The sequence below is a fragment of the Ricinus communis genome, chromosome 8 (genome assembly GCF_019578655.1).
Source record: "Ricinus communis isolate WT05 ecotype wild-type chromosome 8, ASM1957865v1, whole genome shotgun sequence".
NCBI lineage: Eukaryota > Viridiplantae > Streptophyta > Magnoliopsida > Malpighiales > Euphorbiaceae > Ricinus > Ricinus communis.
In genome coordinates, this window is record NC_063263.1 from 23,745,084 (window position 1) to 23,769,300 (window position 24,217).

The 24,217-nt window shown below is 36.5% G+C and overlaps 1 protein-coding gene and 1 long non-coding RNA gene across 2 annotated transcripts; both read right to left on the minus strand.

Annotated features, from left to right (window-relative positions):
- Nucleotides 1-609: 609 nt before the first annotated feature.
- LOC8281546 (succinate dehydrogenase subunit 6, mitochondrial) lies at nt 610-23,999 on the minus strand. Its single transcript, XM_048378147.1, has 4 exons — nt 23,976-23,999; nt 4,153-4,380; nt 2,317-2,419; nt 610-993 (listed from the first exon to the last, which is right to left on the minus strand). The coding sequence occupies exons 2-4, from the start codon at nt 4,339-4,341 to the stop codon at nt 839-841; spliced, it is 447 nt and encodes a 148-aa protein (XP_048234104.1). The 5' UTR covers nt 4,342-4,380; nt 23,976-23,999; the 3' UTR covers nt 610-838.
- Nucleotides 1,169-2,310, minus strand: LOC125370869. The gene is made up of 2 exons (XR_007217043.1): nt 1,796-2,310; nt 1,169-1,663 (listed from the first exon to the last, which is right to left on the minus strand). It is a non-coding gene; the product is annotated as an uncharacterized LOC125370869 (long non-coding RNA).
- Nucleotides 24,000-24,217: the final 218 nt, after the last annotated feature.

Consider the following 24,217-nt stretch of genomic DNA (forward strand, 5'->3'; position numbering starts at 1 on the left):
TCATCCCAGCATTATAGAAATATTATTTGTCACAAGATTTCTACACCTTATATTAAAAATCGTTGTTTAGAACATAGAAACTTATTACCATTTTTCAGAGTTTATGGAAGCTTATTACCATTTTCAGAGCTTATTTGTCTCTGTATATCTAATCTTGTTTTATTTCTGAATACTTCGTATTTGATATCACATCTTCTTGACTCCTGCTTTCTATTTCTCCGACTTTTTGATTCATTAAATTTGCATATATAATTACATCTTAAAACGATGAATATTTTGTGCAATCTGATTTTATCATTTTGAACTCTTTGTAAAAGAATAGTGTTATCTTTCTATTTTTCAATGGCACATGTCCATTCTTCACTTGATACTTGATTTCCAAGCTCGTTAATTTCTTATTGATTTTCAATTAATTTGATTGATTTTCAATTAATTTGACAGTGTTTGTGTGAAGCCGTTGTAATCACATTCTTTGGATGGGAAAGACCTCAATTGGTTGTAGTAGGTCAGGGGACCAATACTTAAACCAAATCTGGCACAACGTGACTTCAGCATAATCACAAGTGAGAAGCATGATGACTTCTGGCAAGAAATTCATTTGGACAAGCCTGAAACTAGGATACTACTCCCAAAAGAAAACCATTATGATCAAAAGTATATAACCACTGCAGCTTTCTCATCAGTTTGCATCCCAAGAAAGAAAATACTATTGGATCCACCAAAACCTTTTGAGGATGCTAGCATAACATAGAAATTTTTACCACGGGAGAGACTGATTATTACTGGGAAATTGGTAAAACAGGTGTCACTAATACTTGCACTAAAACAGCTTGCGAACTTAAGACTGCCCTTCACATTTCTTCTCCCACCACTCCATGAACTTAACTTGTGCAGCCATGGTGTCCAACCTGTAGAGCTGCATCCAGTGATTTGCAACTTCATGTCCAAATGTAAGACCAAAAACACCTCCAGCAAGGAAGGACAACCCAGCACCTGCCACATAAGATTACATTAAAAACTAGGTAATCGTTAACTAATCCATAAGAAAAATAATAAAAAATAATAATCCCAACTCCTGTTATGACCCAGGTTATTCAGGTCATAAAACTGTTTTGGGAGGCATGAAAACAGGAAAGAGAGAAAGAGAGAGAAAAGAAGAGGAGGAGAATTGAAAGAAAAACAGTTTGCAATTGGCTGCTATCAATTGGATACTCTTGCAACATCAACTGGTATTTATATACACAGATTACAATTGAGCTACTTACAAACAATCACAGCCTCTACAATTAGCACAATCCATACTTGTGGCTAACAATTAATACTGGTACATGACAACTTTGTATATGTTTCTAACTAGGAACTCATCCACTTACATTTGCATTATACCTACCATCCTAAAGATGGCCACTTAAGATCCAAAAATGGTCATATCCCTTTATCAAGCTCATATAACCATAAAAGGGAGAAAGAAACAGCAAAATGTCCAATATTAAGCTCAAAGAAGCTACAACTAGCAGCATTTTGAAAGCCTCCCATAAAATGAAAATTGTATAAGAAAACCCCATCCCAGAATTGTGAATAGCTGGAACAGAAGCTCTGTCACATTCTTTTGCGCTGGGAAACAAGTTCTCTATTTCTTTAATGAATAGGTTCGAATTTCCATCTGAGGAATTTATGACAAAAGAAATCATTCCTAGCTACAGGTGAGAGATGGAACTTGATATGATATAACACTCTTAATGCATAAAGAGAAATGTTAGAAGAGTTAATAAAATAAATTAAAAAAAGAACCTACAGCTTATAAGATATCTTGCCATCTTCCTGTGGTGCTGTTTAACATACAGAATAATAATTATGCCTTCTTTATGACAACACATCTGCTTAGCAATGGCCTTTCAAGCAGATGCAATCTGCAACTTATTATCCAGTAATCCTTGATGAAGTAGGTATTGCAGCAAATAAGAATCTATAGAAAAGTATACAAAGATGGCTAAAATTTTAATTTCAATAAAAGTTTCGGGCATTATAGAGTATGATCTAGTCCTTTTCACACTTAGCTGCTCGTCTAGTCCTTTGTGACTTCCAAATTTGTGGGTACTTAATAATCTCTCTAGTTTGCGTGGAAATGCTGGCTGTTTTTGGAAACTAAGTTCAGTAACTTGGACAGATAACTGCATTACAAACTAAGCTCAATAACTTGAAATAGACACATATGGTTCAATCAGAAATACTTTCAAGTTCTTTTTTCATCGTAATTCAATTCTGTCTTTCAGCAAAAAGCATTAACAATTAGAAGAATGAGATGGCAATAAGTACCATGTAAACTCCTTGAATATTTCCAGGCAGCACCAGCAGTTGATACTGCTCCAATAACACTTCCTGTAAAAGCAAATTTTGCTGCCTCTCTTACAGTTTTCAGCTGAGAAGGCAATAAGAATAATAATATAAAAGTGTTAATCAAACATTGAACAATAAAGAAGATGCAGAACCACATTCAAATGGCAAAAAAATCATTTAAACATGCGAAATAATATGCCTAAGAAGCTACAGGTCCATGAAATATTATTCTAAGATTACATCAAATAAAATAACAAATTTCAAAATCAGTATAAAACAACACGAAAATAATGCAGAGAGCAAGACATTATCTGGAATATCCATATTCTTTTCTCTCTTTCCTTTTACTAAAAGTGTATACAGACAGGGTCTACAATGCCAATAACAAGAGTTTATTTGGAATTTGGAAGACCAAGCTTTTCTGAAGATTTTGTGAAATGGGATCAGACAGTACTTAAAATAAATTATGTGCCCAGATTGAGTTCTAATTCAGGGATTAGAAGATAAGGCCAGGAAAAGCAAACAATGCCAAACATTGTTATCCAGTTAGTATGAAGATACAAAAGATTAAACAAAAGCAATTGTAGCACAATAGTTCTCCTCTGCCCTTGGTAGTTAAGCCAAACAAACATGATCAGGACCATTAAGTTAGAAGACAGTTGGATGAACTTGAGTGAATTTACAGTCCTTTTGACTCTAAAGCTAACAGCTAAAGTTTTCGACTTGAAGAATAATAATGCAGACTGTACCCTTAGAACTTCTACTCAGAGTATTAACTCCTTTCCTGATAAAATGAGAAGAATATTAGCTGGATTTTGAGATTCGGATGAATATCCTTACTGTCAAGAAAGTGAAACCCGGAACCCATCTTTAACTAATGGAATTCAACCAAAATGGTTTCACCTATATCTCTGGCAATACTTCAGAAGTGGTGTATCCAAAGCCACCATATCCTTCCCAAAAGGCTCCTTCTGAAAGAGAGTAGGAAAGTAAGAGAGGGAAGAAAGATATAAGAAGCATCTCTAAGAATTTGAAAGGTTGTGAGTTCAAAATTTAAATACTAATTGACCATAAAGCAGACCAGGCTTCAAAAGGAAGTCCTGACATATACTGACCATGATGAATGAGCTCACCAACATCTCAACTTCAACCCTCTTTAGAGCAACTGCTAACACTCATTTCCAAGTAGACAACCAACTAATGTCTCAAGTCTCTTGCTTTACTTGTTAACAAAATCTTGTTGTTTGTAACATGAGAGTTCATATTCTTCGTAGCAAGAACAGAATATGGAAAGCCTTAAGTGCTTTGATTTTGCATGTGCAATTGAAGTTCGATCTCACCTCATCGAATCAATATACAGACCTAGAACTATTGCAATCCACATGTATGTAATATCAGGTTATGATGTAAAAGCCAATTAGCAAAGAGAAGCCATCCTATATACAACTCATTATAAAGAGAGTTGCATTAAAGCAATAGCAGAATCAAGCACATAAAAACATGAAACCAAATCAGAGCCAAAATTCAAGGGGTCCAATAAATAATCTAGCATGAAACTACCCACAAAACAAATAAAAGGAAAGACTGAAGTTAAGATAAGTAAAAGATATCACATAAAAAAATTATCCAGATGATTATAACACAGAAAAAGTCCAATTCAATCAACATAAACAGAAATACCCAGATGGAGACAAGGATCCAGAAACAACAAAATGAAAGAGGGTAGGGATCCAAAACAAGAATAAAGTGAAAAAGAAAAAAAAAAAAAAAGAGAAAGGAAATCAAAGAAGTGAAAAGGAAAGGAGAAAGATTTACAGTGGGGCCATGAACAGGATCTGAAGCAATAAATTGCTCAACATCAGAAGAGGACCAAGAAGGAAGAGGCTTATCACGCTTTATAAATCTCGAATAGTTTTCAAGAAAACTAAATCTTTCACCCCAAAACTCCTTGTATCCTTCCCAGTGCTTCCTAAAGAATGAGTTTGTCTCTGCATCATCCGCCATCCTTAACCTAACCTCTCTCTCTCTCTCTCTCTCTCTCTCCAGTTAACAATTCAATAATTTCAAGATTTCAAGAATCAAGATTCTTCTCTCTTTCTCTTTCTCTATCTATGCTGTTGTTGTGCGCGTCGGTTTCGGTGAATATGTTCATTATTTTTAGGCTTAATTAATTGTAAAAGATACTCGACTTTTCACAATTTTTTTCAATTTAATCATATGTTTTTAATTGTAACAATAGCACGAATTTATCAATTTTTTTAAATCGATATATAAATGAGATTTCCGATGAAATTTATTTCATGTGGCTACCGAAGCTCTGGTAAATTAAACACATAGAAACGGTGCGTTTTAAAGTCAAATCAGAAACATGCGTTTTTTACATCGTAATTAGAAACAAAAAAAAAAAACAAAACGATGGCGTATATGGTGTAAAAAAACTCTAAATCCTTAAAATTGAAATAGCCATTATTTGTTACTGAAACTATTTTTTTAAACTAATGACTAAAAGTTAATTCCAAATGTACTACAAAAATGAATGAGCAAAGAGAATAATCAAGATAAAAAAGGACACCTAAAGAGGACCTAGACTAACTGGTAACCAAACAAAGGATAATAGATTGTTCAGTCCGATTATGCTACCTGTGGATGGATTTTAAATTGAATTTGATTTCCCTCTCGATACAACCGAGTTCCTAAACCTAAGAATCTAAAGTTGGAATCTCTTCCTAACGATTAATTATTAAGTTACCCTTAAGCTTTAATTCACCTCTATTAAGCTTTATTAATTCTTAATCCGACAAATTAATTGACCTTATCTCTAAGTGAAAATTAACTTGTTCTTGTAATTGAATTTCCAAATTCAATTAGAATTTCTCAATTATTAAAAGAATTCTAGGAACAGTAATCAATACATTCAAGGTAACGAAAACTGGATTGTTATTATTAATTGCAGAAAGAATATAAGAAAAGAAACTCAAACAATCTTAACAATTCAGTACAAAAATCAACATAGCAAGGATCCCTAATGGGTTCAATTAATCTAGCTATACATAATCATGTCTACAATAAATAGAAATTCAATTACAATGAAAGAATAAAGAAATCGAAACATATACATCCTTTTTCTAGAATTGGATGAACAGCTCAGATTCTTGATTTACATTGCAAATGATTTCCAAAATACCTCTTGATTTTCTCCAAAATTCCTCTTCAATCTTCAATCGAATCTCAATAGTCACGAATCTAACGTCAAAAGGTGGAATCAGCCTTTGGAAGCTGACTCGGAATGTCTGAAACGTGTCTAGAAAAACTACAGAGGAAGATGAAGAGTTAAAACCGTTGATTCGTTCTTTTTTTGCTCGTTCAATTTTATAATGTACGCAAATACTAGCGTGTTCGAAGCCATCCAGGCCGTGTTGGTCTCCAAATGACAGAATGAATTGAATCGAGAAAGGGCATGTTCTTGCCCGTGTTACCAACATGGTCGTGTTCTTGAATGTAGCAAGGGTGTGTTCTTGCCCGTGTTAGCCAACACGGGTCGTGCTTTGGGGCGTGTTTACCCTCGAAAACCGTGTTGCTTCAAAGTGCTTAAGCTACACAGCCTGGAATTGCTGCACGGGCTCAAACACGGGCCGTGTTGACTTCCCAAAAGTTAACCGAAGGTTAAACGCCTTTGATTACGTCTGTTTTTGCCCTGAAATTTATCTGAAATTGCTCAAAAACTAATGATGGACCTATAAAATCTCCTGGAATACAAAAAGGCACAAAACACATGTGATTTTAGAATTAAAACACCATAAATGCTAAGAAAATGCACAATAATATGCAAGCAAACATATGTAAAACTATGCACATCAAATCACCCCACACTTAAGCTTTTGCTTTTCCTCAAGCAATTAACAACTCAACTCACAAAAATGCAGTCAGCAAGTCCTTAAAGTTCATGCCCCTAGGCCACAACAAACAACATTGAACACATCTCAAAAGAAAGTCAATCATAAGTCAAGTTGCAAATTATTAAGATAGAATGAAGATAATATCAATGCAAAAATAACTTAAACAACAACTTAATAACAAACATCAAAAACCAATGCCTCACAAGGATCACTCAAGTCACTCAAAGTGTGTATAAGGTGAGAAACAAATCCCTTAAACCAAATGCATAAAACCCGCTTACCATAAGCTTGCTCATAAATCCTATCTTCGCTACTATGAACAAATAAATACCAAAATCAAAGGGTCTTTACCAGGGTTGTAAGAGGCTAAGGTAAAGATATGGAGATTTGGGAAAGAAGTGTGAAAATGCTAGAAATTCTTGCAATAAACAACAATGTATGCTCAAAGGATTAAATGCCCAAAAATATTCACTAAAATCCTCAATTTGTAGAATAACGCTTGAAAATACTATTAATCCAATAAATAGATAAAGAAATAAGGAATTTTTTTTTCTTCTAAAAATGAAAAGTAGAGTAGTAGCTTATAAGAGTACTGTTGCATACAATTGAATGAAGTAAAGAGCAAAAATACAGTTTGGATCGAAATAAGCATCTAAATATCAAAAAGGACTTAGTGAATTTATGAACATAGCAAATGGCATTTTAATCCCAAATAAAAGTGAGCAAATCACAATAAATTCCAGCATAAAGGTAAAAGAAAGATAAAATGAAAGGGCTAAGATGTAAAGTGTGAAGTGTAAAAATGAACAAAAAGGGTAAAGGCTCAAACATGGTTAACTAATGGAAACACAAAGGGTAGGCTTTTGGCAAATGTGATGAATCCTAAGTTGCTCAAATCATCTCATGGTATTCACAAATTCATGTAACCTCAACAAGTATTACAGAGCAAGTTCTAGAAGTAAAGCCAGGTACAATGCACACTCAGATAAGAAATATAAAGAGCATATGTATAATGCATGTCAAAATGGCTCAAGATCTCACATTTGAAGCGTGACATTAATTGCAATTGGTTCTCAATATCATCAATTAGGTCATCACTTAAGAAATACATGCGTATGACATAATCAACATTCTAAGTTACAATTTGACAACTCGAGAAATAATTAAATAACACCGGTTTAACCTGGCAGAGTTGATGTATTAAACACCATTAATTATTTTCTAAGGAGAATGAACAATAATGAAAATAACTACAATTCTATAAATCAAATCATCAATTAGCTCAAAAATAGTATAACTCAAGTGCATAAAAACATAGTATCCTAACATCCTAACACTATACATCATTAGCAATAGCAATTTCAGACACATCCAAAAGTCACAAGAAAGAGAAAAGAGTATACGATTTTACCCATCCTACACTTGAAAAACACACTGTCCTCATTGTAAAACAAAGTGGGCACTCCATATGGGATGTACAAATAAGAGAGTCAGAAGCAATAAAATTCAAGTACATAAAATGTATGAAAAATAAAATAAAAGAACGCATAAAATGAAAGAAAATCTAGGGGAGACTACCTTGATCATCCGTTGAGACTGGTGGAGTGAAAGTTGGTGCATCCTCAGCAGGAGCTATGCTAGACGGCGGTGGGGGGGTCCTAAGTGGAAGTTGAGCTGGTGGAGGCATCAGTGCATCCTCAATAGGAGCTGTGCTTGTAGATGGTGGAGGGTACTGAGTGGCAGCTCGAACCAGTGGAGGCTAGGTCGCATCTGGGAAACAACCACTGAGTTCCAATTCAATATCACCTAGGTCATCAAAGAATCGTTGTACTTCATCATCCTTGTCGGAATCGGCTATCTGCTAGAGCTGTGCTGCCATCTAATCTGCCTATGTAACTTGTCTCTCTAGGCCCTTCAAAAGCTGCTGCAGTACCTCGTTAAAACCCTGGAACTGTGCTCTGGTCTCCTCTTGAAACTGCCTGAACTCAATAAAGTGCTGTTGTTGAAGGTCTGAAATCCTATCTAAGTGATCTGCAAAAGCACCTATCTGAGCACGGGAAGTGCTGGCAATGTATGAAGATGAAGCACTAGGAGAGGGGGCAAAAGCATGCGTCGGGTCAGGTACGTCTCATGGTCGTAGCTCTAGTACTTCTATAGTTGGGTCCTGTGGTGCTCTAGCTCTAGCCTCCCTTACCTCATGCAGGATCCGGCTGACTAATCTGTACTTAATGCCATGGGGCCCCTAAGAAGCTATCACCATCAATATGTTAATCATCTAGCGGACTCCCACTAGTAATATGTCCCCTATCTGGGTCAGCTCACTCAAGCAGCCATCCAGAAAATCCAACCTCCTAGGCAACCATGTGATGTAGGGCCAAAATAGAGATGTATCTTCTTGGACTCCCTTACGAAGGTCCTGGTCTGATTGGCTAGGAGATAGCCCAAATCTAGCTTCCTGCGCTGGTCTAGTGCCCAAAGGATGAAGATATAAGTCTGCGTCACTACCCCAAAGCTTTCCTATCTACTTGTAATAGTGTAGACCAGCAAGGAATGTAGATATCACAGCTAGTTTGGAATGTTGGATGCCTTCGAGCAGCTCGGGTAGTAATGCTCAGGCCTAGTCACAAACTTATCCCACATACTCTCATAAGGGATAGGGTGAGTATATAAACACCCCTAGTAAGCCTCTCCGGTGATCTCCTACTGAGTCCATAACCCTAGGTGCATTCCAAATTGAGGCACTGTCATCTAGAATTGTGTGCCCCCCAGCCTGAAAGAAATGGAATCTGGCTGATGCCAATCAGTGATCTACTGTTGTAGAAAGAAAATGTTGCAGAACTCTATAGTGAGCTCCCGATAGGTAGGCTCAATGATGTCGAAGAAGCAAGCATATGGTAGGGTCTTTAAAAACTCTCTGATCTTCAGGGATAGTCCGACCTTCTCTAGTGCGGTGAAGTCAATACACCGTCCAATCCCTACTTTCTTCCATCGAAGAGATTGGAAGTGCCGCTCATGGTCTGCAGACTGAAAAGTCAACAAGCAGTGTCGCGCGGGAGCTCGTGGTAGTGCTAAGGGTCTCTGAGGTATGGCTGGCATTGTCGCCGAGGCCGACCCTACAAATAAAAGAGGCATCTACATCTGTGCGACGCCTCTTGTACTAGGCCTATCGTGGAGGCTGCTGTTTGGTACACTCTGACATTGTACCTAAAAAGGTATTGGTCAGTAACAAAAGCATAGAAAATAACATATACATAACAGCTAAATAATTCAGACAACATAAAAATAACCGAGATTTTGGCAGCATTATGGCTGAAAATGGAGAAACATAAAATTTAAGGCATTAGAAAATGCCTCAAACCTCAAATTCCTGCAACGAAATAATGCCCAATTGCATTCCAACACAAACTAATGAGCAACAGTAAGTAAACTTCCACAATTCAGCAATGTAGGGTAGATTAAAAGAAAAGGCAGAATTAAACAATAGGAATTAAATAAGTAAGCTAAACAACAAAAAGTATAATTAAATTAAAATGAAGCAACTATTTAAAATGCACTTAATGAACAAACAACGAGAATAGATTAACAACAAACAATCTTAAATACATAAGCAGAAAAATAAAAATTAAAAATGAAAAGAAGTTACTAAATGAAGAAGAAAACTTACTTGGTTGATGGCGAAATGCGAGAAAAATACACAAAGAGTGAAAAATTGTAAGAGAATAACTGAAAAATGGAAAATTTAGAAAGATTTTCTTTGAAATGGTTACGATACGCCCGTGTTCTGCTCACGTATATATAGCCATTCTCCACCGACACGCCCGTGTTCTAGCCCGTGTTCCAAACATAGGCCGTGTCTAAGTCGTGCTCTCTAATCATACCATGTTTGTGAACGCCTTAAACTCAACATAGTTCAGACATAGGCTGTGTTGGAGACCGTGGTACTCTCGGGAACCGTGTAGCTCTATTTTTCACAACCAACACACCCTAGGTAATTAAGCACGAGTCGTGTAGAACAGTAGGGGCCGTGTTGGGTACCGTGTTACTCTTTGGAACTGTGTAGCTGATATAGATGATTCTATGTGATGTGAATCCAAGTTCAAAGCTTAAAGAGATTCAAGATCCATTAATAGTACAAGAAGGCCCAATCACAAGGTCCAAATCCAAGAAGCTTCAATAACCCATATTGGGTTTAATTAGGGACATTTGGAAAGCCCAAGAACTTCAACCCAATAAGGCATCCATGGAGGCCCAAGGAATAATATTTAACTTATTTTTATGTTAATAACAATTAGGGTTACATGTAGCCACTATACAAGTTAATATGGTAATTAATACCAAGTAATGGTTATCAATGTGGGTAGTGGTTATTAAGAGCCACCATATACAAGTTAATGGGGTAATTAATACCAAGTAATAGCTATTAGTGTGGATAGTGGTTACTAAGGCCATTTAAGAGTAAAAGTAATCCTATGTGTGTGAGTCTATTTTAGTAGTGTGTGCATGGACTTGTACTCTATATAAACAAGTCATTTTTCTTTCTTTTGGGCATGATTGAATTTGATATATGAAATTTTGTTTGAGTTTTATTGTGAGGAATTTTGTCTTTTATTTCTTGCTTGAACTTTGCGACTTATCAAGCTTTATTCTAGCTTGTGGTGTCAAAATCTAAATCTTTATTTTCTTATTATTTATCAAACTTTCTTGTTTGTGGCATAAGAGGAAATTCAAAGTCTATCTTAGTATCTTTATCCTTATTGGTAAAGGGGTTAAGTAGCATCTATCTTCTTACTTTAATCTTTGAACGATCCGAATTTGTGGATTAAATTGGTAATTTCTAGTTTTCTTCTAATTCAACTTATCATAGTATTTTTGCTATTGGGGAGTTAATTGATGAAACCTACAATTCCCATCATAAGTGGTATCAGAGCATTGGCTCAAGATTGAGGTTTGCGTATCCAATATTATCTTTTAATTCTCAATATCTTGTATTCATCTTATATTTTGCACCTTTTGCCATCTATTGTTCTTGTTATTATTATTATTTTTATCTTTATTCTTCTTATCTCAAGATTTTGTTTGCATATATAAAAAAAAAAGCGCCCTAAAAGAAAAAAATTGTTATCTTTGATATTCTTGTGTTAGATCTCAGATTACATAAAAAAAATTGACTCTTCATATTCCATTGAGATCTATCTTTATAATTCTATATCTTTGTGTTCTTTGATGATCTATCTTTGTTTTTCATTTCTATTAGCCTATTTGCTACAAATTGTTCATTTCTTTAAGCCTACCTTATTATTTTCTTGTTAGCCTACCTTATTTTTTTTATCATTGATTACTACATTCTTGAAATTTTGTTTGATTGAGAAACTTAGTTCATCTAAGAAATCAAAAGCCAAATTTGAGAGGTAAAAGGCAAGAGTGTGAGATCATTAGAAAAAAAAAAGAAGCCAAAATTGAGTGTAAACACGAGTGGTATACATCAATTTTGAGTGAAATACATGAGAGAGTGTTGTGAGATTGTTTCTTTCTATTTTCTTTTGTTAAAATTTTAGGTTTTACAATCATGTCAAAAGACACAAGTTCTTCTTATACAAATGATCATGTGATTCAAGCTATGCAACAACAATTCGAAAGAATGTTTAATATAATGGCGGGAGTCAATGGAAAATTAGAGAAGCATGATGGCATCCTTAACCAATTACATGGATAGCCTAGACAAAGGAGACGTCCACTAATTGACCAAGAGGACTATAAAGGAGAGGATTATTTGGATGATGATCAAGTCACCTTGTTGGGACAACGAATCAATCCTAGGAGACAAGCTAGGAGAAGACATCCAAATGATGATATTGATCGCAACCTTGGAAGCATCAAAATGAAGATTCCTTCATTCCAAGGAAGAAATGATCCAGATATGTACCTTGAATGGGAGAGGAAAGTGGAACTCATCTTCGAATGTCATAATTATTCGAAGGAGAAAAAGGTAAAACTTGCCGCTGTTGAGTTTAGTGATTATGCAATTGTTTGGTGGGATCAATTTTGCAAGGAAAGACGTAGATATGGAGAAAAACCCGTGGAGTCTTGGAGAGAAATGAAACAAATCATGAGAAAGAGGTTTATTCCAAGCCACCACTACAGAGAGCTTCATCAAAGATTACAAACTCTAATTCAAGGATCCATGAGTGTGGAGGAGTATCACAAAGAAATGGAGAAGGCTATGATTCGAGCAAATGTGATAGAAGATCGTGAAGCTACCATGGCAAGGTTCTTGAGAGGGCTAAACAAAGACATTACTGATGTTGTTGATTTGCAACATTATGTGGAGATTAAAGATATGGTGAATTTGGCCATGAAAGTGGAAAGGCAATTGAAAAGAAAGAGGTATGATTCTAAACCAAATATGGGTTCTTCTTCTTCTTGAAAAAATTCTTGGGGGGAAAAGGATGATAAACCTTTTACTAAGTCAAAAGTGGAAGAAGCTAAACCTAAAATTGACTTGGGTAATAAGGGAAATGGTGAGAATCAACCAACCCAAACTAGGGGAATCAAATGTTTTAAGTGTTTGGGTCATGAGCACATTGCTAGGGAATGTCCAAATGAGAAAGCTATGATTCTAAGGAATGGTGATATTGAGTCGGAGAGTGAGGGGGATAGTGATGATGATATGCCTTCTTTAGAAGATTGTAGTGATGTTGAATGTGCTAAGGGAGATAATCTTGTTGTTCAAAGAACATTGAGTTTGCAAAATAAACATGATGTCCATAGGGAGCAAAGGGAAAATTTGTTTCATACTCATTGTTTGATTTCTAACAAGTTGTGCAACATGATTGTGGATAGTGGAAGTTGTACCAATGTAGCAAGCACTTTGCTAGTGGAGAAATTGAAGTTGCCTACTACCAAGCACCCAAGACCATACAAGTTGCAATGGCTCAATGAAAGTGGAGTTGTAAAGGTAAATAAGCAAGTTTTAGTTTCTTTTCAAATTGGTAGATATAAGGATGAAGTGTTGTGTGATGTGTTGCCAATGTTGGCCGGACATATGTTGTTGGGGAGACCTTGGCAATATGATAGAAGGGCTAGTCATGATGGATTCAAAAATATGTATAGACTATGGATGGAAAAAGGTTTAACCTTGGACCATTAACTCCAAAACAGGTTTTTGAAGACCAAATGCGCATCAAGCAATAATATGAAGAAATGGGTTCTTCATTGGGAAATTCTTTGGGAAGGGAAACCTTTGAGAGTAAAGAAAAAGGTGAGATGAGTGAACCTAAAAATTCCAATTCTCTTGACCAAAATGGGAAACACATGGTGAGAGAAAACAAAGAAGGTTCAAATGAAAGAAAAATGAGTGTTTATGCAAAAATGAGCGATGTGAAGGAAGCTATGCTTTTGAGACAACACATGCGTGTACTTATGTACAAGGAGATTTTGCATATTTCTAACGAAATAACCAATTGTTTGCCTAGTGTTGTTGTTGATCTTTTGCAGGTTTATGAAGATTTATTTTCGGAAGAAATTCCAAATGGTTTGCCACCTAAAAGAGGCATTGAGCACCAAATTGATTTCATACCTGGAGCAAGCATTCCAAATAGACCAGCATATAGATGTAATTTAGAGGAGACCAAGGAAATCAAAAAGCAAGTGAGTGAGCTTATGGAGAAGGGTTATGTTCATGAAAGCATGAGTCCATGTGCCGTACCCGTCTTGTTAGTGCTTAAGAAAGATGGAACTTGGAGGATGTGTGTTGATTGTCGTGCCATCAACAAAATCACGGTAAAGTATAAACATCCCATTCCTAGGCTAGATGACATGTTGGATGAATTGCATGGTTCATATTTGTTTTCAAAAATTGATTTGAAATCTGGTTATCATCAAATTAGAATGAGAGAAGGTGATGAATGGAAAACAAGTTTTAAAACTAAACATGGTTTATATGAGTGGTTAGTAATGCCTTTTGGTTTAACTAATGCACCAAGCACGTTCATGAGATTGATGAATCATGTTTTAAGAGCATTCATAGGCAAATTTGTTGTTGTCTATTTTGATGATATCTTGGTTTATAGCAAAAATTTAGATGAGCATTTACAACATTTAACTTGTGTTTTTGATGTGCTTAGAGAAGAGAAGTTGTATGTTAATCTAAGGAAATGTTGTTTTTTGCACTAATGAAATTACTTTTCTTAGATATATTGTCAATGACAAGGGTATTCATGTTGATCAAGAAAAGGTAAAAGTAATTAGAGAATGGCCAACACCCACAAGTGTAAGCGATGTAAGAAGCTTTCATGGTTTAGCTAGCTTTTATAAAAGGTTCATTAAGAATTTTTCTACCATAGCTGAACCATTAACTGAGTGCATAAAAAAGAATGTTGGTTTTAAATGGGGAATTGAACAAGATGAGGCTTTTAACTTGCTAAAAGACAAATTAAGTTTTGCACCCTTGTTATCTTTGCCAAATTTTACTAAACCTTTTGAGATTGAGTGTGATGCAAGTGGCATAGCTATTGGGGAGTTAATTAATGAAACCTACAATTCCCATTGAGAAGAAGACACTCCAATATAAAAAGCAACACAACAAAGGGAGGAAGCAAGTCATTTTTGAGCCTGGAGATTGGGTGTGGGTGCACTTGAGGAAGGAAAGATTTCCTAACCAAAGGAAATCAAAGCTTATGCCAAGAGGAGATGGTCCTTTTAGAGTGCTTCAACGCATCAACAACAATGCCTACAAGCTAGAACTTCCAAGTGAGTATGGCAATGTTAGTGCTACTTTCAATGTTAGTGACTTGTCTTTGTTTGATGTAGGTGATGAAGATGATGGAGCTGATTTGTGGACAAATCCTTTTGAAGAAAGGGGGAATGATGTGAATCCAAGTTCAAAGCTTAAAGAGATCCAAGATCCATTAATAGTACAAGAAGGCCCAATCACAAGGTCCAAATCCAAGAAGCTTCAACAAGCCATATTGGGTTTAATTAGGGACATTTGGAAAGCCCAAGAACTTCAACCCAATAAGGCATCCATGGAGGCCCAAGGAATAATATTTAACTTGTTTTTATGTTAATAACAATTAGGGTTACATGTAGCCACCATACAAGTTAATGTGATAATTAATACCAAGTAATGGCTATCAATGTGGGTAGTGGTTATTAAGAGCCACCATATACAAGTTAATGGGGTAATTAATACCAAATAATGGCTATTAGTGTGGATAGTGGTTACTAAGGCCATTTAAGAGTAAAAGTAATCCTATGTGTGTGAGTCTATTTTAGTAGTGTGTGCATGGACTTGTACTCTATATAAACAAGTCCTTTTTTTTCTTTTGGGAATGATTGAATTTGATATATGAAATTTTGTTTGAGTTTTATTGTGAGGAATTTTGTCTTTAATTTCTTGCTTGAACTTTGCGACTTATCAAGCTTTATTCTAGCTTGTGGTGTCAAAATCTAAATCTTTGTTTTCTTATTATTTATCAAACTTTCTTGTTTGTGGCATAAGAGGAAATTCAAAGTCTATCTTAGTATTTTTATCCTTGTTGGTGAAGGGGTTAAGTAGCATCCATCTTCTTACTTCAATCTTTGAACGATCCGAATTTGTGGATTAAATTGGTAATTTCTAGTTTTCTTTTAATTCAACTTATCATAGTATTTTTGCTATTGGGGAGTTAATTGATGAAACCTACAATTCCCATGACTATGCATGTTTATTGACTGTTTATTAGTCGTTTATTCGTATATTTGAGTCATATTTATTCTTGTTTGATCGCACTTTGGTATGTTTATGAGTTTTTCAGGTTTTCGGACTCCTTGATGGGAAATTGATTGGTTTCCAGGCAAAAACCAAGCTATTTGGATGATTTACGCATATTAGATGTTTGTCGGATTCAATTGCTTGTTGGTGCACATTTCGAGGCTTTTGCACGGGCCGTGGCACAGCCGTTGCACGACCTCCCTTGGACATTTTTTAAGATTCGCATTCTTTTAGATGTTTGTGCCTATTGCACGGGCAGTGGCACGGGCTATGGCACTTCTGCCTATAAGTAGGCGCACGCAAAATGAGACAGGGCTCCGCTTCTGACTTCTGGTTTTCTCTACACGTGCGACCCTCCACTTCTAACCTCTCTTCTTGACATTTTGGGAGACCAAACATCATTTCAAAGGATTGAAGGTTCCAGACGATCGATCGAGACATCCGAGATCCATACTTGAGGCTGGTTTCAGAGTTGGTGCTTGCAACATTTCACTCCGATTCGAGAGAAGAGGGTTTACATGTTCCATTTCCTTTTCTGTTATTTATTTCCTATTGTATTTGTTTCTTTCATTAAGAGTAGCTAGGGCTGCCGAACCCATTGGTGTTCATCTTTGTTGATAGATTGTGCTTAATTGTTAGATTTGTATTTGCCATTCTTGTAATCTTTTTGCTATTTATTAATAAAGTTTGATTCAGTTAGCTTGAGACGTTGAATTAATTGTCTTTTAGGTTGTTTCTTGACATTGAGAAATGCTTGTTACAACTGGAATTTGAATAGTAAGAACTGGTAGTTAATACTTAGCGATAAGGTTAATTTACTCGCTCGATTAAGAATTAATAACTCTTAATAGTTCTAAATCACCCTTAACGCTAATCTGTAATAATCTGATAAGAAGAGATTCCATTAGGTTAGTGCAGGTTGAGGAACTCGGTGAGCGAGAAAAGAAACCGAGTTCGATTCAGGATTTAGGCACGGGTAAGCAAGATTGGTAATTTATAAAATCAACCCTTTAGAATTCCATCACTTAGGTCCCCTTTGGGTTTGTTTCTCTTGTTGCGGTTGTCTTTCGATTGTTAGTTGCTGTTCATTTATTTATTTGCATTCATAGTCATTAGTTAGTTAATTTAGACTTCTCACACCCTATTTCAGACTAGATAACATAGCAAACAACAGTAACTCTAGGTTCACCCGATATCCAAGGATACAACCTTGATACTCATTAGTGCTAGGCCGCATCAATAGGTTCACTGCTTTAGGTGTAGGTTGCATCAGTAGCCCATTAGTAGCTCCATTTTCACAACCAACACGCCCCGAGGAATTAAGCACGGGCCGTGTTAGAAATTGTGCCAAGCCCGTGTTGATGCCCAAAAATGTGCTTTCACTCCGTTTTGTGCACTAACACCTGTATAACTCAATAATCTACAAAACTAAATAATTTTCAACCAAAAGAACATAAAAATGAAAAGACTTAAGTTCAAAATCAACCAAAATGTAAAATAAGCTAACTAGAAAATTGCAAAAGAAGAAGAAAACAGTAAAATGCTAAAAAATGCAGAAATGCAAAGGATAAGCTCGGGAATGCCTCTTGAGAGCGCTTCTTTTATTACCGAGTCATGTAGCTGGACTCATGTAGAAGGTTATTCTCGCTAGAACAAAACCATATTAACCCGCTCTTCAACCTCAAACGAGTCTCCATGATAATGCATCAAGACATGGCCATTCACCTTGAAGTTTCCCTTCTCGGGATGATACAACTCAACCGTGCCATATGGGAACACCTGCTGGATCATGAACGGTCCTGACCACTGACTCCTGAGCTTCCCTGGGAACAAACAGAGACATGAATTATAGAGCAAAACTCGGTCTCCAGCTTGAAACTTCTTGGAGCCCCTCAGTCGCTTGTCGTGCCGTTTCTTAATCCGCTCCTTGTAGATGAATGAGTTGCCATAAACTTGCTAGCGCCACTCATCCAAATCATTAAGCTGCTACTGTCTATGTTTACCTGCAGAATCAATATCAAAATTGCAAGTTCTCAAGGCCCAAAAGGCTCTATGCTCTAACTCAACAAGTAAATGGCAAGCTTTCCCACAAATAAGCCTATAAGGTGTAAAACCTATAGAAGTATGATAGCCTATCCTAAATGACCAAAGTGCATCATCTAAATTATTCGCCCAATCCATCCTACTCACCCTCATGGTTTTCTCTAAGATGCGTTTCAAGCCCCTATTGGTAACCTCTACTTGCCCACTAGTCTGCGGGTGATAGGGTGTAGAAAACCTATGAGTCACTCCATATCACTGAAGTACTCTTTCCAGTTGAGCATTACAAAAATGAGTCCCTCAATCACTAATTAGTGCCCTAGGTGTGCCAAACCTAGCAAACAATCACTTAAAGAACTTAGTAATGACTCTAGCATCATCAGTAGGGAAAGCATGCGCTTCCGTCCACTTAGAGAAATATTCAACAGCAATAAGGATATACTTATTACCATAAGAAGAAGGAAAGGATCCCATAAATTTAATGCCCTAAACATCAAAAATTTCAACTGCTTGAATGCTTGTTTAAGGCATCTCATCACGAGCAGAGATGTTACCTTTTCTCTAGCATGCATCAAAAACCTGCATGAATGCTCTAGCATCCCGAAAGATGGTCGACTCAAAGAATCCAGCATCAAGAACCTTTCTAGCAGTATGGTTAGCTACTTGATAACCTCCTGTTGGTCCCTCATGGCAACGCCTCGAAATCTAGAGGATCTCCCCCCATACACGCATCGCCGAATCACCTAGTTTGCACAAACTCGAAACCAAAAAGGATCTTCCCAAATGTAGTACTTCAAATTAGCAAAGAATTTCTTCTTTTGCTGAAATATCATATCCTTTGGTAGGACCTTTGCAACCAAGTAATTCACAAAATCAAAAAACCAAGGGATATCCGAAGATACCTGAATAGAACATAAGTACTCATCCAAAAAACTGTCATCAATAGCCCTCTCATCCAGTGCATCTAAGCTCGGGTTCTCCAATCTCGAAAGGTGATAAGTGACCAAGTCCTCTGCACCCTTCTTATTTTTTATCTCAATGTCGAATTCCTGCAAAAGCAAAATCTAAAGAATGAGTCTCGGCTTAGCATCATGCTTTCCAAACAAGCACCTCAACGCCGAATGATCCGTGTTGACCACAGTCTTAGATAGCACCAAGTATAAGCAGAACTTGTCGAAAGCGTATAGTACAGCAAGCAACTCCTTCTCAGTAGTGGTATAGTGCTCCTGGGCATCTGTCAATGTCTTGCTAGTACAATAGATTAGTTGGAACTTATTGTCAAGCCTCTGTCCTAAAACAGCTCCAACTGCAAAATCACTAACATCACACATTAGTTCAAAAGGCAGCCCACAATTAGGCAAAACCATAATAGGGGTTTGATGGGTTGCTAATCGTGTTAGCTACAATCTAAAGCAGTGTACCTATCGATGCAGTCTAGCACTAATGGCGAGTATCAAGGTCGTATTCCTCGGGAAAGTGAAAGCCCAGAGTTACTCCTTTATTCTTTGTTATATTAACCTAAAATGGATAATGAATAATTTCTAAACTAACTATTAACTACAAGCTAAGTTCCGAGGGAAATGCAGGAGTAATTGATAAATGAAATAATCAAGACAAGAAGACAAACCCAAAGGGAATCTAAACTAGTTGGCAACCGAACAAAAGATAAAGGATCGGTGAGTCTAATTATGCTACCCGTGGATGAATTCTTAACCGAATTCGATTTCTCTCTCGAGATAACCGAATTCCTAAACCTAATAACCTAAAGTTGGAATCTCTTCCTAACGATTGATTCTTAAATTAGCATTAAGCTTTAATCCGCCTCTATTAAGCTTTGTTAATTCTTAATCCGGCTAGTTAATTATCCTTATCTCTAAGCGATTATTAACCAGTTCTTGTTATTCAAAATTCCAATTGCCAAATGGATTTCTCAATCTCATAAAGCAATCTAAACATCACAATTCACAACGTCTCATGAATAATGCATAATCTTATTAATACTGAAAACAAGAAGAATACAAAACCAACTCAAACAATCCAATAATATAATATCAAGCCAACATAGTAAAGAAATCCCAATGGATGAAATCAGTCTAGCTAAACATGTTCATGTTTAAAACAATCTAGAAAATCAATTACAATGAAAGAATAATGAAAATAAAACATGTACACCCTTTTCTCTCGAATTGGATGAACAGCTCCAAATCTGGATCTACACTTTGATTAATCTCCCAAACTGCCTCTTGAATTGCTTCCACTACGGTTTTGCACTTGGAACCTTGTGATTCCGGGATTCTTACTCCCCGCAACTCTCTCTAGCTCTCAATACTGTGCAGAAACCGAACCAGCCTCCAGGGCTCTATGTCACTTCTTTTTTTTCCTCTCTCCTCTCCTAAGAAAAATTCATTTTTCTTATATATTTAACTCAGCACGGCCGTGTTCAAGGCCGTCTTGGCCGACGCCCGTGCCGCGGCCGTCTGGCTATGGATCTCACCAAGTAGGGTTTCACCACGGCCGTGTTTGTCACGACCACTGGCCTGGCCCACTAGGAATGGGTAGGCGTAAGGCCACCGAAACCCGTAGTAAGCCTGACACTCACTGACTTAAACAAATCTCATCTCAAATTAATATTATTAAAGACACAATTTATCTTAATAGCTACATTTTACATAAATACTTCGGTCTGCCAGAAAAACTAGGCGAGACCTGAAACTCAGAAAATTTACAACTGATACATCTACTATTACTACTCATGAGAATCTAAGATTTACCAATTTACATACCAAATCAAATACATCACCCGATGATGAAGGAGTCAAGATTCTTGAATAAGAGCCGCGAGAGGACTAACAACACGAATCAAAATAAGAAATGAGACCGCCGAGAGTGAGTTAAAATCAAATAATCCTGGGACTATTGCATTCTTCTCGGAAAATATAGATTATTCAAATCAGATATCAAACCATGCACGTAAATACAAATCAATTATAATCAAATACCATAATAAATAAATAAATGAATAAATAAAAATATATTTCTACTTTTACGGGACGAGTGGCTCAAGAGAACCCTAACCCCAAATTCTACTTGACCATTTTGGCTCTCTTAATCCAATAAGATCGCTTCCGAGAGCAATGCTCGACCGGGGACCTTACCTCCAGTCCGGTCACTTAAGTATCCAAATAAGCCGCCCCGAGAGCAATGCTCGACCGGGGACCTTACCTCCCGTAATTTACACAAATCAGCCCGAGAGCCATGCTCGACCGTGGCAAACCCATGAAAATCTTATTACATGTCCATGATCATTATCGGTGCGCACGCGGTCCTGATGTAACCCATCAGGCGGCATGTTCTACAAGCCACATTTCCCAAATCGCAATCACCACATTTAATAAATATTATTGTCTAAAGAGGTCATTCAACTATATCAAAATAACGATTAACAATTTTAAAGTAAGACATCATGCAACTCATGTGGAAAACTGATAATATTTGATATTATTATAACATTACTAATAATAATATTTATATTATCTTCAATAATCCAGTGAAATTATTTATGTTGCGATACTAATAACCATATTATGCATAAACTTTCAAAATAACATATTAAATTCAGACTTAGCAATAGTGCAACGATTAAGTGACTTTAACTCAGGAATTAGGGCGACCTCCTAGCTGCCTCCGGGCCTCATTGGAGCGAGCCGAATAGACAGATCATCTAATCACGGAAAACAATTTATCAAAATGCTGAAACAATCGATCATTAATCCTAGGTCTAGACTCCTAGGACTGACTGTCTAAGAATCTCGACTCAGGAGAATTCTACCGAAAATCATGCAGAACCTCCCCTACAACACGAACACTACCCCCCGTAAAAACGGGTCCAGGACTTGCCAGAAAAACACTCCAAATATCCAACAATTTAAACAACGGGAGTCGGGTCCCCAAACTTCACTATTTCCCGACTCCGCCACACAGTACAAAAACACGACTATGGCAGGCAAACTGACAAACAATTATTTTTGACTCACAAAATCATCAAATACTCAATATAATCCAATAAACACAAATTTAAAATCAAAGGATTTCCAAGATCAACGGCCAGAGAAAATTACCGAGACGCTCGGTCGACTCGCCTCCGGCCGCCGGAGTCCGATCGACGATCAGGACACACCATCGGACTCACAACGACGCGCTGACGATGATTCCCACTTCCGATTTTCCGATCTGACACCCGATCGTCCGGAGAAATTTGCGGACGATCACGGCCGTCGATTTGCAAACGGAGCCCGATCGCCACAAAACCGGTGCCATTGCGAAGCTTGAGATGAGGAGAGTCGGGATACATCCTCCGATCATCCATCCTCCGCCGGAGCTCGCCGGAAAAGCCCAAAAACGCGGCTGCCACTCTAAATTTCACTTTGCCAGATCTTGCAACTCCGGCCACCCCAGTGGCCGCCACTCATCGCCAAGAGAGCCCTCGAGAGGAGCCGATCGCCACCCAACTCGGCCGCCAACAACGGCCGGAAACACGCCTGAATCCGCTCTTTCTCTCCTTGCGATTCTACCACGCCGCTTTTGCCGGCCGCCGACGCCGATCGCACGCCCGGTGATGATTGGGCAACAAGGGGTGGTCTTGTAAAGATGATTGGAGCCAAGCACCATTCATAGCCTCTTACAGGAATTTCAATGCTCAAGCTTGCATTTGGTCATCCGGTTCATCTTCCCGCCTCCTCCAATAATAATAATAATTCATGGCTAACACAATTCTTGGACACCACAGGCCAAGCAAGAATCAAATGGGTCCAAAAGAACTACATGATTTACAACTATTGTAGTGATGCTAAGTGTTTTCCTCAGGGGCTTCCTCTTGAATGCTCACTTGGTTGAATCAAATCGTTCATGGAAGTACTCTTATTCTCTACGTTACCCCTTTGTATTTTTGCATAAGAATTATATATATATGGGGTGTAGATAGCAAAAGTAATTAATAATGACTAATAACTAGTAAGTTGTCTAAAGTTGAACCAATAAATGTATATAATAGAATAATGACATGTAATTTCAAAATTATTTCGATAAAAATATCTTCAAAAAGTTAAAGAAAAGAAAAACCATAAGAAAAACTTATGCTCACCCAATTCCAATACTCAATTTAGGTTATTGTAGAGAAGAATAATATATAATCAAATGAAGAAGGGTATATCTTTCATATGTTAACATTTTATATGCTAATTTTAATGTCATATTGCTTTTATTTATAATTTGGACTTTGAACTAAAATGTAGAATATTTATTTTCAGGAGAAATTCTTACCTAAACTTGATGTATACTGCATAATTAATATATTATTAATACTTCATATATAAAAGTTTTCTTATATATTAGTAATTAAATTCAATCAAAATTACCAACAAATTAATTTATATATCATATATCCTTTAAGTCGTTACTTGAAAAGTTGCTACAAATTAATTATATATATATTTATATGTTGTTATTATTGTTTTGATTATAAATATTCTTATAACTTTTTTCACTACAAAATATTTATCTTCAAATCAGAATTACACTTTTTTATTAATAAAATATATATATATATAAATTTAATTAATAATAAAATAAATTTAGTTAGCTTTAAACTTTTGTAAAAGCCTTAACTTTACACTTATAGATATAACAAAATCTACTGCTTCTTAATGTTTTAATTTACTTACATTGGATAATAAATCTCATTTCTTATTATATTAATAATATTTAAATATTTAATTGGATTCTAATTTTATCTAGTTGAACCTTTAATAGTCCTTGGCTCTTGCTTTCAGTGGGTTAATGATCGGATAAGTTACAAAAACCTTGATTAAAAATATAATAAATTTATCGGCCGCCACCGGCTGACGACGCAGCACCCGGCTCCACCTTCTTCACGCGCGACGCCCCTTTCTCTTTCTCTCTCTCTCTCTCTTCTTCCCTGATTTCTTTTCCTTATTACAATTTGGTCACTCAACTTTCTTAATTACTTACAATTTCATCCTGCAGAATTCCAATTTAACCCCCAAACTTCTTTTTAGCCTTTCAATTAAGCCCCTAACTATTTAATTTGGGCCAAATCCGCATTATTGAAAATACACAATTACAAAAATACCCCTGACCGACATATTTATTTACGAAAATACCAAACTCACAAATT

What these genes read in the sequence shown, in the direction of transcription:
- LOC8281546 (XM_048378147.1), bottom strand. Translation starts at nt 4,341, where the DNA reads ATGGCGGATGATGCAGAGACAAACTCATTCTTTAGGAAGCACTGGGAA. An exon ending in ATCCTGTTCATGGCCCCACT is followed by an intron (nt 2,420 to 4,152) that starts GTAAATCTTTCT and finishes TTGCCTTCTCAG; the next exon opens with CTGAAAACTGTAAGAGAGGC. An exon ending in ATATTCAAGGAGTTTACATG is followed by an intron (nt 994 to 2,316) that starts GTACTTATTGCC and finishes CTTATGTGGCAG; the next exon opens with GTGCTGGGTTGTCCTTCCTT.